Below are 15,140 nucleotides of genomic sequence, written 5' to 3'. Positions count from 1 at the left end.
TGAAAATGTCTTTCTTTGCAGGACTTGTTACAGTATAATCCGTATAGCAGAGAGCCATTTATCATGTGTAACTCGCATGACCCTTGGTCAGGCCTAGGGTTGAGTTCACTGCCCTTGGCTGGCTCCTGGATCTCCACGTATAAAATCGGACATGCTGCCCACCAGTGCTTGCCTTGCTGCTTATTTTAGAGCAAGCCTCTCCAAAGTTTGTTAGTCATGTATTTTATCAGTAAAAAAATTTTAAGTGCATGTATGTATATTTATAAAATATTTATGCTATTGTATATAAATGCCATATGTAACAAAAATGTATAGTTATTACTTGTAAATAAAATTCATGTGCTCTCACCCAAATGTATTATATTCATTTTATGATATGCAAAATATGCGTTTTAGAAGAAAGGTTAAAAAGTGAAATATAAATGAAAGTTCTCATGTTTTCTTCCCATAACCCTGAAGTATCCACACCCTGCTTTGAAGTGCAGGGTTTCCGGGGTTTAAATAAATGTAAAAGCACTTTGGCATTGCAGAGTGCTTCCCAAATGTATGTTTTGTTTTTGTCATCATCATAGTTAGTCCACAGTTAGTAAGGACTGCACTGTGGTCCCTCCCCTGGATGTTATAAAACTGGGGCGCGTGGAGCTTGTGTGAAGTGTTTTGTTGTTTGCAAAGTTCCTTAAGGCACTGCTTTGAAACATTAAGTCTATGCATAGTGGCTGGAAAAATAGATCATCTCGAACCACATTTTAACAGTTACCAAGAGCACCACTTTTTAGGCCCTGAGGATTTGCCAGGCACTGGCCTGAGTGCTCTTGTTATGGTAGAAAACTAGTGCGTCTCTGAAAGGTGTCACTCGGTGTGGACAGGAGCGTGGAGGTCCCGTGTGGCTGGTCCCTGTGGATGCCGTACCTGGAGAGACAGGGGCTGGGGGTGGTGGCATTTGCATGACTGAAGGTTGTGCAGTGTTGCTCCAGAGATAGGAGTTACACCCAGAGCTAGGTATTTCAAGGGAGTTGTCTTGACTTGGTCTGGAACAGAGGGACAGAGAGACAGACCCGTCCCAGAGGAGGCTGCCCTGAGTAAAGCATCCATCCCTCCATCAGGACAGAGATTAGGCTGGCTGACCCCAAGTGCCCTTTGACCTTGTGCCATCCTTTTCTTCTCTGAGTTACTGAATTGTTTGGCTCCTTTGCTGTAATCACTTAGGTTTATTCCCTAGTGAAGGCCTGTGCCTCCAGGTGATTTGCTCTACCTCCATCTGCACCACTGCCGCCCTTCCCAGGCTCTCATCCCTTCCCTGGGGCCCTGCAGGCCTCTCCGTGGTCCCTGAGCGATCTTCCCTCCACTCCAGTCTGTCCTCTGTGTCCCCAAGTCTCGTCTTCCTCAAATGCCACCCTCCTTACAGTATTACTAGTTTTCTCTTACTGCAGAACAGGTGAACACATGCTTTGCAGGTTAATACAGCACAAAGCTGTTATTTTATAGTTTCTAAAGGTCAGAAGTCCAGGCACGACCTGGCCAGTTCCTGCTCAGGGTGCCTCCAGGCTGAAGTCACTGTGTGGGTCGGGGCCTTGCTTCTCACCTGGGGCTCAGGGCCACTTCCGGGCCCACAGTTGTTGGCAGAGTCCGTCTCTGTGCGTCTCTGGGACTGTGGTCCCCAGACTGCTCTGCTTCTGGGGGCCGCCTGGGCTTCTCTACCACATGGCCCCCAGGCAGCCCACTTCAAGGAGGTTTGCTTTCTTCTGGGCCAGCCAGGACGTGCCTGCTTGTGACGGTGTGAAATTAAACAAAAACTTTTTTTAATTATAGAGAACATAAGAGCTTCTCCCAGAGGAGGCAGGCAGACCAGAGACCATATCTGGTGGCTCCTCTCAGTGATGTTGGCCAGTGGGAGGAGGCGGTGTGGCCAGTCTTAATGTCGGACCCGGTGTTGGTTCCAAACAGAGTAGAGGGCAGGGCTGCAACTGTGCCGGGTGTCAGGGCTGCTTCCTCACCCCGCATCTCCCCAGGTACCTGCGGAGTCTGTATGGGGTAGACACCCACCCACGAGCGGGGTTGCTGTGGGGGAGTTCATCGGAGTGGGGGTGTCCCTCTTCCCTGGGTCTCCAGAGTCCCCCGTGGGGCTACAGGACAGCACTCCTGGGCCTCTACTGGATGAGTCAAGCTTCATCGGCCACATTGATTTTCTGTTTATTTGTGAAGGGACAGAATATGAGATTACCAAATAAAATATAATTTCCAGTGTTATTAATGAAAGACTATATTACATTCACTTTTAATGAGATCCTGGTGTTGCAAAATGATTCTACGTAATGAATCCCCCAGAAATCAATGAAAAGTTTAATTACCGTCATGGCAGTGCTGTGCGAGAATATTGCTTCGGTCAATTTTACAATTTATCAATTTTCTTTCCCTTTCTCTTTCTTTAATTGCTTTGATGAAATAAAAATACATTCTTTGTTAGCTTTTGATCTTTTTTTGGAAATGTGTTACAAAATTCAGATTTCTTCCTGTCTAGTAATAATGGCCCCTGTCATTTTTTTATCTGTGTCACCATTTACAATTTGTATATTTTTATTTATTTATTTTAATTTATTTATTTCAGTTGGAGGCTAATTACTTTACAATATTGTAGTGGTTTTTGCCATACATTGATATGAATCAGCCATGGGTTTACATGTGTTCCCCATCCTGAATCCCCCTCCCACCTCCCTCCCCATCCCATCCCTCTAGATCATCCCAGTGCACCAGCCCTGAGCACTTGTCTCATACATCAAACTTGGACTGGCGATCTGTTTCACATATGATAATATACATGTTTCAATGCTATTCTCACAATTTGTATATTTTTAAGTGAGGCAGTATTTCCATTTTGTAGATGTAATCATTGTTAAGTCTTACTAAAACATTGTCCTTTTCTCTCTGTCAGTTTTTTTTGCAAACTACTTGCTATCTCTTCTCAGCTCAAGAGTTGACCCATTAGTCAAAAATTCGATGTTTTGTGTTTATTGCTCATCACCCAGTCAAGCTCTGGGGGCAAATAGAAAGAAAAACCATTGGTTTTGCGCAACTACATACCCTTTTTGATTCAAACAAAGTGAATTTTCTTCTTACAGTATTTTTAGTTTGACATTTCACCGATTATGGTACTGTCTTTTCCAGCATGATGGTAATTGATTTTTTAAACCTATTTACAAAGCACAATGCAGAATGTCTGCCTGGTTTTTTTGGAAAGATCTAAGGTTGTTCTTTATATTGGTAACTCTAGATTTTGCTGACGATATACTGAGAAAGTCATCCCTTCTGTGTGTCTGGTTCCCCATGGCACTGCCCTCGTTCCCCGTGGGTTGATAGTCGAGCCTCTCAGATGGTCCCTCTGTGTGTTGTAAGTCAGGGTGCCCACTGCTCCCGGTTAAGCAGCCAGTGATAGATGGCTGCTAGATAGACGGGTGTTAGATAGATAGACGAGTGCAGACTCCTCAGCTTGCCGTTCTGCAGTCTGACAGCCACCACCCTGCCTCCTCAGCCCCCAGTAAATACTCCTCCTTGCCTGGCGCAGTGGGATCCCCGAAAGTAGCAGTGAGCTAGACAGTCAGGGTGCCTGCCTCCACAGAGCTTATATTCCAGGCGGAAGCCAGAGAGTGCCGGGAAGGAAGCTCAAGGGCACTGTCAGCCTGGAGGGCTTCCTGCACATGAGATGATGGGGCAGTTCTCCCTAAGACATGATCTCTAAGACAGGACCTGGAAGATGAGGAGGATCCAGCCATGGGAAGAGGCAGAGGGAATAAAAAGTACAAGGACTTCGAGGCAGAATAGAGCCTAACCTGCTCAGCACAATGCCTCACGTCCAGCATGGTACTGATTGTGGATTAGGTACGCAGTGAGTGTTTGTTGAATGAATAAGTGAATGACTGGATCTGAAACACCGGTCTCAGTTTTTACTCTTGAGTGTAATGGCATTTTTCTATAATGAACATAGAGTTTTTAGAATCGGAATGATGTTCTGTAAAGCTTAATTTTCCAATGAAAGGTCAGCCTGCAGGCCGTGCTGTTCCCGTGGGGATTGGTCCGCCTGGAGGCGGGCTTGCGTGGCCAGGACCCTCCGCCCTGCCTCGTGACAGCCCCTGCTCTGTTTCTGTGTTGCAGCCCTGGTCGTCAGCACCACCTCGGCCGGCTTCACTCTGGCTCCAGTGCCTTTTGACTGGTCCTGCTTCCTGCTTACCTTTGTTGGAACAGGCCTGGCTTCCTGCGCTGCCAACTCCATCAATCAGGTCAGTGCAGTACCTTTTAGCTGGGTCAGGCTGTCGTCACTTCTGAGATTGTCATATTGTAGCATTTAAAAAGAAAAAGAACCCCCCCAAATCACTCCCATAGCTGGGAAGGTCCTGTGAGCCTGGAACACTGTGTATCCTGCAAGGTCTGGGGCCCAGAACCAGTCTGTCTTTTTCTTTTCAGGTGAAAGGTTTTCAGGTATATTCAGAAGTGAGAGCAATAGAGTATCTTTCTTAAATGACCAGGGTTTGGGGTTGGAAAGTGTTTTTTAGAGGGACTTCCCTGACAGTCCAGTGGTTAGGACTCTGTGCTTCCAATTTACAGGGTGCAGGTTTGATCCCTGGTTGGGGAACTAAGATCCCACATGCCACATGGCACAGCCAAAAAAATAAACTAATTCATTCAATTAAATTAAAATACTTTATTTTTTAAAAAGTGCTCTAGAGCTGTCAGACTCTCTCCTCTTTTCCACTTCAGGCACATTCCGCCAAGCTTACATTATTATGTGTTGTTCTTCCTTTGGTTTGACTCGTTTGCATTTTAAAATCACCACTATGCAAAACAGTGTATTTTAAACATGCACATCCACCTTTAAAAAAAAAAAATTCTTTCATTCAGTCCTCAGTAAACTTGGCCTGTGGAATCAGAATATAATATATCAGAAAATTAATTAGCACATTATTTTTAATGCTTCTTCCTCTCCCTATTATTTTAAATGTCAAAATAATTGTCTAAAATGCCTTCCCCCCACTCTGCCTCCTCCCCAGCCTGGTCACTGCAGTTTGTGCCCTGACCTGTGGCTTTCTCATAAGATATTGTGATGGAAAAGTCTTGGCTAAAATGTAAAGAAAGTCATTCTTCTAACCAGAACACCCAAGAGGAGTTGGCACGGTTTTAAAACAGGAATTGAAGTTACCAGCAGGAAAACAACTTGGCCAAGTGGATACATGCGCTGGTAGTCTGCAAAGCATGAGCCTTTTCATTTGGGAACACCTAGAATCAGTGTGCTTTTACCATGTGTTATCAGCTTCTTGGAGAAGGGTCAATCCATTTCAAATAAACTTAATTTTCTGTTCTGATTTTACATCAAAATGGCGCTACAGGAGGTTCAAGCAGCCCTACCCCCCGCCACTGCCCCCACCGCCCCTCCTGTAAACCACAAGCCATCTCTTCCTGTTGCACCCTCCATGTTTCCCTGCAAAGAGATTGATGACGGTTTCACAGTGAACACGTTTTTAATGACGATTTGAATAAAAAGCAGTATAAGCAAATTGGGTTTATGTGACTATTTGTGGGTCTATTTTTCAAAATATTTTTAAAATTATCACTTGTATGTATTCAGTAGTTATAAATCCGGGTCATGAGATTAAGCCAGGGAAGCATTTTGGTTTTCAGGCTCCTGTTAAAAAGTTGAAGAGCTGTGTTTATATCCTTGATAATATCAATTGCTGTCTCCTGTTCAAGTTATATAGATTTTAAATAGAGGCTTCGGACAAAAGGGTGGAGACTCAGAAAATAGCAACACAAGTTCATAAACATCAAATGGTCCTTAGATACCTTAGATATTAGAAAAGATGATGCAGAGTGAGGGACTTCCCTGGCGGTCCAGTGGTTAGGACTTTGCCTTCCAAGGCAGGTGGTACGAGTTTGATCCCTGGTCAGGGAGCTAACATCCCACATGCCTTGGGGCCAAAAAACCAAAACATAAAACAGATGTAACAGATTCCGTAAACACTTTAAAAATGATCTAAATCATCAAAAAAAAAAAAAAAAAAAAGATCTACATCAAAAAGTCTTTTAAAAAAATACAGACTGGCCTTGAGTTGGAGCTACCTGTCCCCCCTCTCCCCCCACCATCACCACCAAAAAGAATAAAAAGGTGGTCAGGGATTCATGATGGAGTAAAACCATTCAATTGTAGAAAGGAAATATCTGGCGGAAATAAAGTGGGATGATTTATATTAGGCAGAAGTTTATTATGGAAGCTGAACATAAACCAAGGTTTTAGAAATGTTTTAAGTTGAAATGCGTTTAGATGGCCGTGTTATTTCACAGTTGGTAGGAATTGAAGCAAACTTCAATTCCTAAAGTTTGCTCCAGGGGCTGAGTTGGGTTCTGTAGGTTTTAAACTGCTGGGGAAGCCGCAGTCTCCATAGGGGGATTCTGTCTGTGATGACAAATGTCAACAGTCTTGTCCTGCCTCCTCCTCAGGCTAGTGTCCTAGCCCTGCCTGCCTCTCATGCACACAACTGTCCCGCTCTTCTTCTAGAACTTTCTCATACCCCCCACAGGCCTCATCAGTGTTGGGCATGGCGTCCACCCTCAGTCAGGGCTGTTGGGCGCACAAATACTTTCCTCATCCTCTGCTGTTTATCCGTATTGCTTCCTTCCACTTGTCTTGGGCTCTGATTTCATTCGGAAGCCTTGTAATACTTAAAAAAATCTCACTGATTTCCATCGTTGGATTTCATCGTTATTATAGTGTCAGTTAGCTTCTCAGATGACAGTATTTTCTAAATTAACATTGGGAATATTTTAATTCTAGTGTTGCTAAGCAGTCTCATAAAATTAAAATAAAGGAATGAGAGGCCATTTTCATCAATGCTTTTCTTTAGCATCAAAGAGCACAAGGCCACAAGGATTTGCATGAGCTTTTGAAAGCAGGCAGAGAAAGAAACAGTCGAAAAGGACGAGCTTCCTGCTTTTGTAAAGGAGCTGGCATCCCACTAAAAGAATGCAGAAGTGTGGTTGGTGTGCAGGACGATCTCCAGCTTCTGATAGAGTTCTGTGGGGAGAAAATGTCCCCTGTCACATTTATAGAAGGATTCAAGTAACATTTCATGTTTTTTTAAATACTTCTCATTGCTGTTATTCATTTAGTTCTGAATGTTTCTTCTTTATACCCTACTTCTGTGATCTCTCTGTGTAAAAGTAGGAAAAATAAAGCTTTGGAAAGCAGTTCTTAACATTTCTTTAAGGAGGGAAAATGAGATTTAGCTTCTGATTTATGAAGTCCTGACTAATGCATAAAGAGATACATGTATATGTAAGAAACCACTAACATGAAAATGTAAAAAGCAATTACACCCATATTTTGTAAACCATACACATGCTTCATTTAAAGCCATAGGGCAGCTTGAGAGTGGGAGTGCCTTCCAGGGATGAAAACAATCCATAAAATTCAGCGACTGGAAAATAAAATGTTATAGATGGCCTTGACTGATCTAATCTTGAGAAACGAGAGGCCAAAAGGAAAAAGCTGAGTGAGCTCAAGTAGAATGGATTAACAAATTGAAAGATAAAAATTATCAGAAAACTATCATCACAACTATTTTGATTGTTTGACATGACAGATACTGTTATAATAAGCTGTAAGTGGGATTATAATTGCACTCATCTCACACGCTAGTAAAGTAATGCTCAAAATTCTCCAAACCAGGCTTCAGCAATACATGAACCGTGAACTTCCAGATGTTCAAGCTGGTTTTAGAAAAGGCAAAGGAACCAGAGATCAAATTGCCAACATCTGGGGATCATCAAAAAAGCAAGAGAGTTCCAGAAAAACATCTATTTCTGCTTTATTGACTATGCCAAAGCCTTTGACTGTGTGGATCACAATAAACTGTGGAAAATTCTGAAAGAGATGGGAATACCAGACCATATGACCTGTCTCTTGAGAAATCTGTATGCAGGTCAGGAGGCAACAGTTACAGCTGGACATGGAACAACAGACTGGTTCCAAATAGGAAAAGGAGCACAACAAGGCTGTATGTTGTCACCCTGCTTATTTAACTTATATGCAGGGTACATCATGAGAAACACAGGGCTGGATGAAGCACAAGCTGGAATCAAGATTGCCGGGAGAAATATCAATAACCTCAGATATGCAGATGACACCACCCTTATGGCAGAAAGTGAAGAAGAACTAAAGAGCCTCTTGATGAAAGTGAAAGAGGAGAGTAAAAAAGTTGGCTTAAAGCTCAACATTCAGAAAACTAAGATCATGGCATCTGGTCCCATCGCTTCATGGCAAATAGATGGGCCAACAGTGGAAACAGTGGCTGACTTTATTTTGGGGGGCTCCAAAATCGCTGCAGATGGTGCTTGCAGCCATGAAATTAAAAGATGCTTACTCCTTGGAAAGAAAGTTATGACCAACCTAGATAGCATATTAAAAAGCAGAGACATTACTTTGCCAACAAAGGTCCGTCTAGTCAAGGCTGTGATTTTTCCAGTAGTCATGTATGGATGTGAGAGTTGGACTGTGAAGAAAGCTGAGCGCCGCAGAATTGATGCTTTTGAACTGTGGTGTTGGTGAAGACTCTTGAGAGTCCCTTGGACTGCAAGGAGATCCAACCAGTCCATCCTAAAGAAGATCAGTCCTTAGTGTTCATTGGAAGGACTGATGTTGAAGCTGAAACTTCAATCCTTTGGCCACCTGATGCAAAGAGCTGACTCATCTGAAAAGACCCTGATGCTGGGAAAGATTGAAGGCAGGAGGAGAATGGGACAACAGAGGATGAGATAGTTGGATTCCATAACCGACTCAATGGACATGAGTTTGGGTAAGCTCCGGGAGTTGGTGATAGACAGGGAGGCCTGGTGTACTGTGGTCCATGGGGTCGCCAAGAGTTGGACACGACTAAGCGACTGAACTGAACTGAAGTGGGATTATTTTACTTATGTTACACATACATGAATTTTTTAATAAAGAGCAAGAGTGTATGTCAATAAGTACATATATACAGGTTGAATTTTAATAATGACATACTGTTTCATTTCACGGCTGTGCCACAACTTTCTGAGCCAATCCTCTACCGTTTTAACTTTTTGCTCCTACAAGTAATGCCATACACACTTTTGTTGTTAGAGGACAAAATACTGGAAGTAAAGTTGCTGGGAGAAAGGCTACCAGCCAAAGCATGTGTGAAAATGATTTAACTCTGGAATGTATGATTGTAGCAGAATAATTAATTTCTAACATTTATGCAGTGCTTTAGTGTTTACAGAGTATATTTACACAAATTATTATTTAAACCTTACAACCCTATGGAATAGGTGGTGTTATTTCCATTTCTATTGTTAAACATTTTGTTTTACCATTGAATCATTCTTTTTTTAAAAGCAACATTGAAAAAATTATTGTGCCATTATATCCCAATAAAAAAGGTGAATCATTGTAAGTAAAAATATTAAATAACTACCATTGCTTTATGAACGTGAAAAAAAAGCCACAGGAAGGAAGAAACTATTATGCAAATTAAGTGTTTATTGCAGAATCTGTAAGAAACTATAAATAAGTAAAAATGACATTTTAAATTTTGTGTCTCACTTGTGCCTGGCACTGTCCTGTGTGTTAGGGTCACAGTAGGGAAAAAGCAACAAGCCCTGCCCTCGTGGCCTGTAGCCCAGCACCAAATAGATCCGCTGCTTAACATTTTGATTTATGTTATTGCTGTATAGGCCTTTTTCACACACATACCTTCAGGCGTGTATTAATATCTCACAGAAATGGTTTATGTAATATGCATAGTTTCTATATATTTTTTCCTTTAAGTAGTATATCACGAACGTCTTTCCATGTCAATATTTGCCTTATAGCATGATTTTAAGAGTCTTCTGTAGATGTACCATGATTTGTTTAATCAGTTTCTCCTTGTTTGACATTTTAGGGATTTTCAGTTGTTGCCCAGATAAATAATCCTGAACTGAAATTCTTGTAGCTGAATCTTTGAACCCTGTCCTTCACTATTTCTTTAGATAGATTCCTGAAACTGTGATTATACTAAAAGATACATAGTTTTCAAAATAGAAAGTTAAAATTAAAAATGATGTGTGTTTTAAGTGCAGCTAAATTTCTTCCTGAAGGTCTTTTTTTGTTTGCTTTAATCTGCTTATACTTCCATTTGGTGCCATGGGACTGCTCATCACTGACACTGAAATCTGTGCTGGGTTTATAGGTGTCCTTAGATGATGCCCTTTTAATCCAAGGTGTTCTGATTACTCAGGAGGTAGAGTTTGGGGTTTTGTTGTTGTTGTTGTTTTAACGAGAGACTTTTTAAATGCTTATTTGCTGTTTCTGTTTGTCAGTGTTTGCCCATTTTGCTGTTGAACATGTGCCTTTGTTCAAGAGGTCTTGCTGTCTGTAGACTGGATTAACTTTTGTCCTGTAGGGTTTGAATATGTTCTGTAGCTTTTGGGGGTTTTTTTTGAAGTGCAGATGTTTCATATGTTAACTCAGTCAGATCTGGTAATTTTTAATAGAGGAATTCTGAGTCTCGGCACTCCTGACGTTTGGGCTAGAAAACGGTCTTTGGCACTGGGGGGTGTTTCCCAGTGTCCCCTGTCTTTGCCAATGGGGTGCTGTTGGCACCGACCCTTCCCCTGCCCCCCCCCCCCCCGCTAGTGTGACAAATGAAAATGTCTTCAGACTTTGCCAAGTGTTCCTTGGGAACCACAGTCCCTCAGATGAGAACCACCGCTTTGATAATTTCTCCTTCTGATTTTACTTGAGATGGTTTCGGCCTCGGGCATCCTGGCTCACATTTCTTCTGCAGTCACTGCCCGCTGATGGTCAGGTTGACCACACAGCCTGGTTCATGCTGCTGTTCTCCTGAAATGACTCTTCATGCCCCTTTTGACTCTCAAGTGTTCCAATTCAGACAGGCAATCGCCCATCTCTCTATTCATAGCCCACCCACACTTCACCTCTTTCACTGTAAATGAAAGTGAAAGTCGCTCAGTCATGTCTGACTCTTTGTGACGCCATGGACTATACAGTCCATGGAATTCTCCAGGCCAGAATACTGGAATGGGTAGCCTTTGCCTTCTCCAGGGCATCTTCCCAACCCAGGAATCTAACCCAGGTCTCCCGCATTGTGGGTGGATTCTTTACCAGCTGAGCCACAAGGGAAGCCCATGAATACTGGAGTGGGTAGCCTGTCCCTTCTCCAGTGGATCTTCCCAACCCGGGAATCAAGCCAGGGTCTCCTGCATTGCAGGCAGATTTTTTACCAGCTGAGCCACAAGGGAAGCCCTTCACTATAAATGAGCTGTGGTAAAAGCATCTTCGTATCAAAATATTGGGGCTCAGGCACTGGCTTTTGTCCTCTCAAGTGCACTGACTGGACCCAGGCCACCTGGCTTGCCTCACTTTCACCCTCTCTGTAGGCACCTGTTGGACCTACTGTCATGCCAGTCGTGGTGCTGGGTGTGAGCACCTGCAAATCAGACAAAGAGTATTTCCCTCCATTACTACTCCGCCATCAGTAAACTGTTCAAGAAGTTTGATGAATTCTTTAGTTGTTACAATATCCCTGGCAGAGATGGATTACTACGGTTGTCACTTGCTTGCAGGGTGCATTAGTTGCTCAGTCGTGTCTGACTCTTTGCGACCCCATGGACTGTAGCCCATCCGGCTCCTCTGTCCATGAGATTTCCCAGGCAAGAAGACTAGAGTGGGTAGCCATTCCCTTCTCCAGGGGATCTTCCCAACCCAGGGATGCAACCAGAGTACCTGGCTCTGTCAGTGGGCAACCTGGTGATTAGAAATATCTTCCTCCTACTGAGCGGAGGTCGGCCTCCTCCTGCCTTCAGCCTGCGGGTCATCTTCTGTCTGTGAAAGTGCTGTGTCCCTTTGTCCACGTGACCATGCTCCCAGTTACTTTCCAACTGTGGTTACGGGCACTTGTGTTATTGCAGGGGAACCCTTAACTCCTTGATATCGGTAAGTAGGATTCCCTGATCTCGAGCAACCTCTTCCCACAGCAGAGAGCGGGCCAGCAGGGTGAAATTGCCTAGGAAGTCATATTGGAAAAAAGGAATATTTACAGGGGAAGTGAAGGGAAGTAGCAGGAAGTTTCCATCATAACAATAGTCACAGCTGATACTTATTTCACACTTGTCAGATGCCAAGTCATGTTCTAAGCATTTCACATGTATTAGCTAGGGTTTGTTTAAATCTAGGTTTATAGGATTTCAGAAACTGACTCTTTTGAAAGATCAAATGGATGACAAATGAATTCATAACCTAGACTTAGCTCTAAGAAGAACTATTGATGTTCTCTGAGACGTTATTTTGGAGAAAATTACAAGAAAGGCCCAAAACGTAAGTCAAGTTTCAGATCTGAGGGGTAGGTTATAATTAGAAAGGTAAAGGCGATAAGGCTCTGTTATCTTTGGGGTCTGGTGTATCTGTGGATGTTGAAGAATTTTTATGAAAGGAAATGAAAGAGATCAAGAGGTGTGAATGAAATGGGGTCAAGAAGAGACGTGTTTTTTGTTTGATACTGACAATGCTTGAGAGACTTTTCACGGCTGAAATAAGGTAAAAAGGAAGAGCTTTGGATAAAGAGCTCTGAATTATAGGGTGGGCAGGGCAGAAGAAAATCCACAGGCTTTTAAACTGCAAGAGGGGAGACAGATAAAGATTTTCCTGTTTTCCCAGCGAATACGAGATTAATATCTAAAGCGTCTCTCTCCATTTTTGCTTTCTCTGATGTTTCTTTTGTTTTGACTCTGCAGTTTGCCTTAAGCAATAGGAACTGACTTTCATCTTCCATGGTGGACAGAAGTGGTTAGGGAACCCGGTGTTGTATCCTGGGTGAGTCCGACTGATGTCATCGAGCGCTGGCGATGTGATTTATAGAACATCATGTGTATAAGAAAAATCAATATATGAGAAATGTATTTTTCTCCTGAATGTTGTGACTCATTGGACTTTGATGTTTTAACTGGTGGGCGACTCACATTCCCTCCAAGACCTCTAAAATCCACAACTTGTGGCTCATTCAGACAACCCTGATTAGCTACTGCACTAGGTTGGGTCTGCAGGGTCTCTTGAGTAGCACATGGGAGTCTCCAGCTAAATGTGTTTTTCATAGAAGGCAAATGATGAGCATTACTGAGCAACATCAGAAAGAAAACGCACATTCAATGCTGAGTCTCTTTTCCTGCATTTATATATATATAAAACCCCAAATAGTTCCTAAATTACATTTGATTCTCTGCTCCAGAATGATCCAGCTGAGTCAAGTGAGTTTGGCACAGGAATTCATAACCTAAATACCTCCAGGTGAAGCTCTGCCTGCAGATGTAGAGACGACAGTAGTCTGAACATACGTTCATAAACAGTGTTTATGATTTACGTGCCGCATTAACTGGCTGTGTGGTGGTACCATCCCATTGTGTTGTAGAAGAATGAAGTGACGCCTAGCTGTGTCGTTGATCACACACCTGAACCTGACGGGGTTGAGAGCAGAATTTGTGAATGCGCCCCCCAGCTCGCTGCTTCCTCCCCTCACTTGTAATGTTTTAGTCTCGGCACCACTCAGATGAGGGCTGTTACCACTAAACAAGTCACCTTTGCTCAGGTGACTGCTGGCATTCTCGCTATGGAGCCTGGAGGTGAGGGGACCTTCATGGGCTGGTGACATCTCCGTCTCTAGTGAGATGGGAGGATTTGAGGCACTTATCTCTGTGAAAGCCAAGTGCTCCGTTAATGTTAACTGTTGTGATTGTTGTTAATATAAAAGTTTGGCCTGTTTTGGGCCCGCTTTGAGAATTTGGTTACCATCCATTTGTCTCCAGTTAGGGTCGTAATATGGAGAAGGCAATGGCACCCCACTCCAGTACTCTTGCCTGGACAATCCCATGGACGGAGGAGCCTGGTAGGCTGCAGTCCATGGGGTCGCGAAGAGTCGGACACGAATGAGCGACTTTACTTTCACTTTCCACTTTCGGGCATTGGAGAAGGAAATGGCAACCCACTCCAGTGTTCTTGCCTGGAGAATCCCAGGGACGGGGGAGCCTGGTGGGCTGCCGTCTATGGGGTCGCACAGAGTCGGACATGACTGAAGCGACTTAGCAGCAGCAGCAGCAGCAGCAGGGTCGTAATGTAGAGAATGGCAAGGAGACGTGTTTGTTTTCCTCAGTGCACTGAGAGCCTTGGATTAGCCTTGCAAACTATAATGTGTGTGTGTGTGAATATGCGTATTTATTTATTCCTAGCGTGTAATACCTGCCCACGGTGTTTGAACATGTGGTGACTTAGGCTCAGCAGGTGTCATTCGTGCTCTGCCATTTCAGCGGCCTGTGGAGTTGTGTCATCAGTTCCAGTAAATCTAAAAAATATCGGTGAAAAATATTGGGCTTCCCTGGCGGCTCAGACGGTAAAGAATCTGCCTGCAATTCAGGAGACCCACCTTCGATCCCTGGGTCAGGAAGATCCCCTGGAGAATGGAATGGCAACCCATTCCAGTATTCTTACCTAGAAAATTCCATGGACAGAGGAATCTGGCAGGCTATAGTCCATGAGGTTACAAAGAGTCAGAGATGACTGAGCGACTAACACTAGTACTATTGAAAAAAATGTTGCTAAATCAAAAAAGCAGATATTTAATTGAGACTCTCATGGAGATAGCAGAAGTGAGGCTAATTTGGGTTTCTGGAGCTGGGCTTTGTGGCTGCATCTCTGAGTAGTGGGTGGTGCTTGACTTGATTTGGGAGATAGAAACCTGCTTCCTCCCTGGCTGGCTCCATCTCTCCAGCCAGCAGGGGTCAAGTTGAGTTTCTTCCCAAATTATCTTTCTTTTCCCCAAATCTTCAGTTATGTTTTGCCTTTCCCAGTAGCTTGTTCTGAATCCCGTCAGCTTGTCTGTTCTCTGCTCTGAACCACAGACCCCCTCCCCCGACCCTGCTGTTTTCTAGGTTAGATGGACTCTTCATTGATGGCACTGATGTCGAACCTGACCATGTAGACTGACCCTGGGAGACCATCTCGTACTCTCTTTGCCTTACTCACTGCTTTTAAAGTTTAACACATGAAAAAAAGTGGATGCTTTAGTATTCATACTTTAAAATCGGAGTCA

At 43.4% G+C, this 15,140-nt stretch overlaps 1 protein-coding gene across 1 annotated transcript in view; it reads left to right on the top strand.

The window, feature by feature from the left end:
- Window positions 1–15,140, top strand: part of COX10 (cytochrome c oxidase assembly factor heme A:farnesyltransferase COX10) — a 112,644-nt gene that overhangs the window by 19,147 nt on the left and 78,357 nt on the right. Inside the window, exon 4 of the mRNA XM_081580654.1 lies at window positions 4,147–4,271. Within this exon, the coding sequence (XP_081436780.1) occupies window positions 4,147–4,271 (125 nt within the window). The remainder of the gene's footprint in view (window positions 1–4,146; window positions 4,272–15,140) is intronic.

This window comes from Giraffa tippelskirchi, chromosome 3 (assembly GCF_054371585.1).
Source record: "Giraffa tippelskirchi isolate mGirTip1 chromosome 3, T2T-mGirTip1v1.2.pri, whole genome shotgun sequence".
In the NCBI taxonomy this organism is placed as follows: Eukaryota; Metazoa; Chordata; class Mammalia; order Artiodactyla; family Giraffidae; genus Giraffa; species Giraffa tippelskirchi.
The sequence above is the reverse complement of the archived record's forward strand: the minus strand, read 5'-3'. Positions and strand labels throughout refer to the sequence as shown.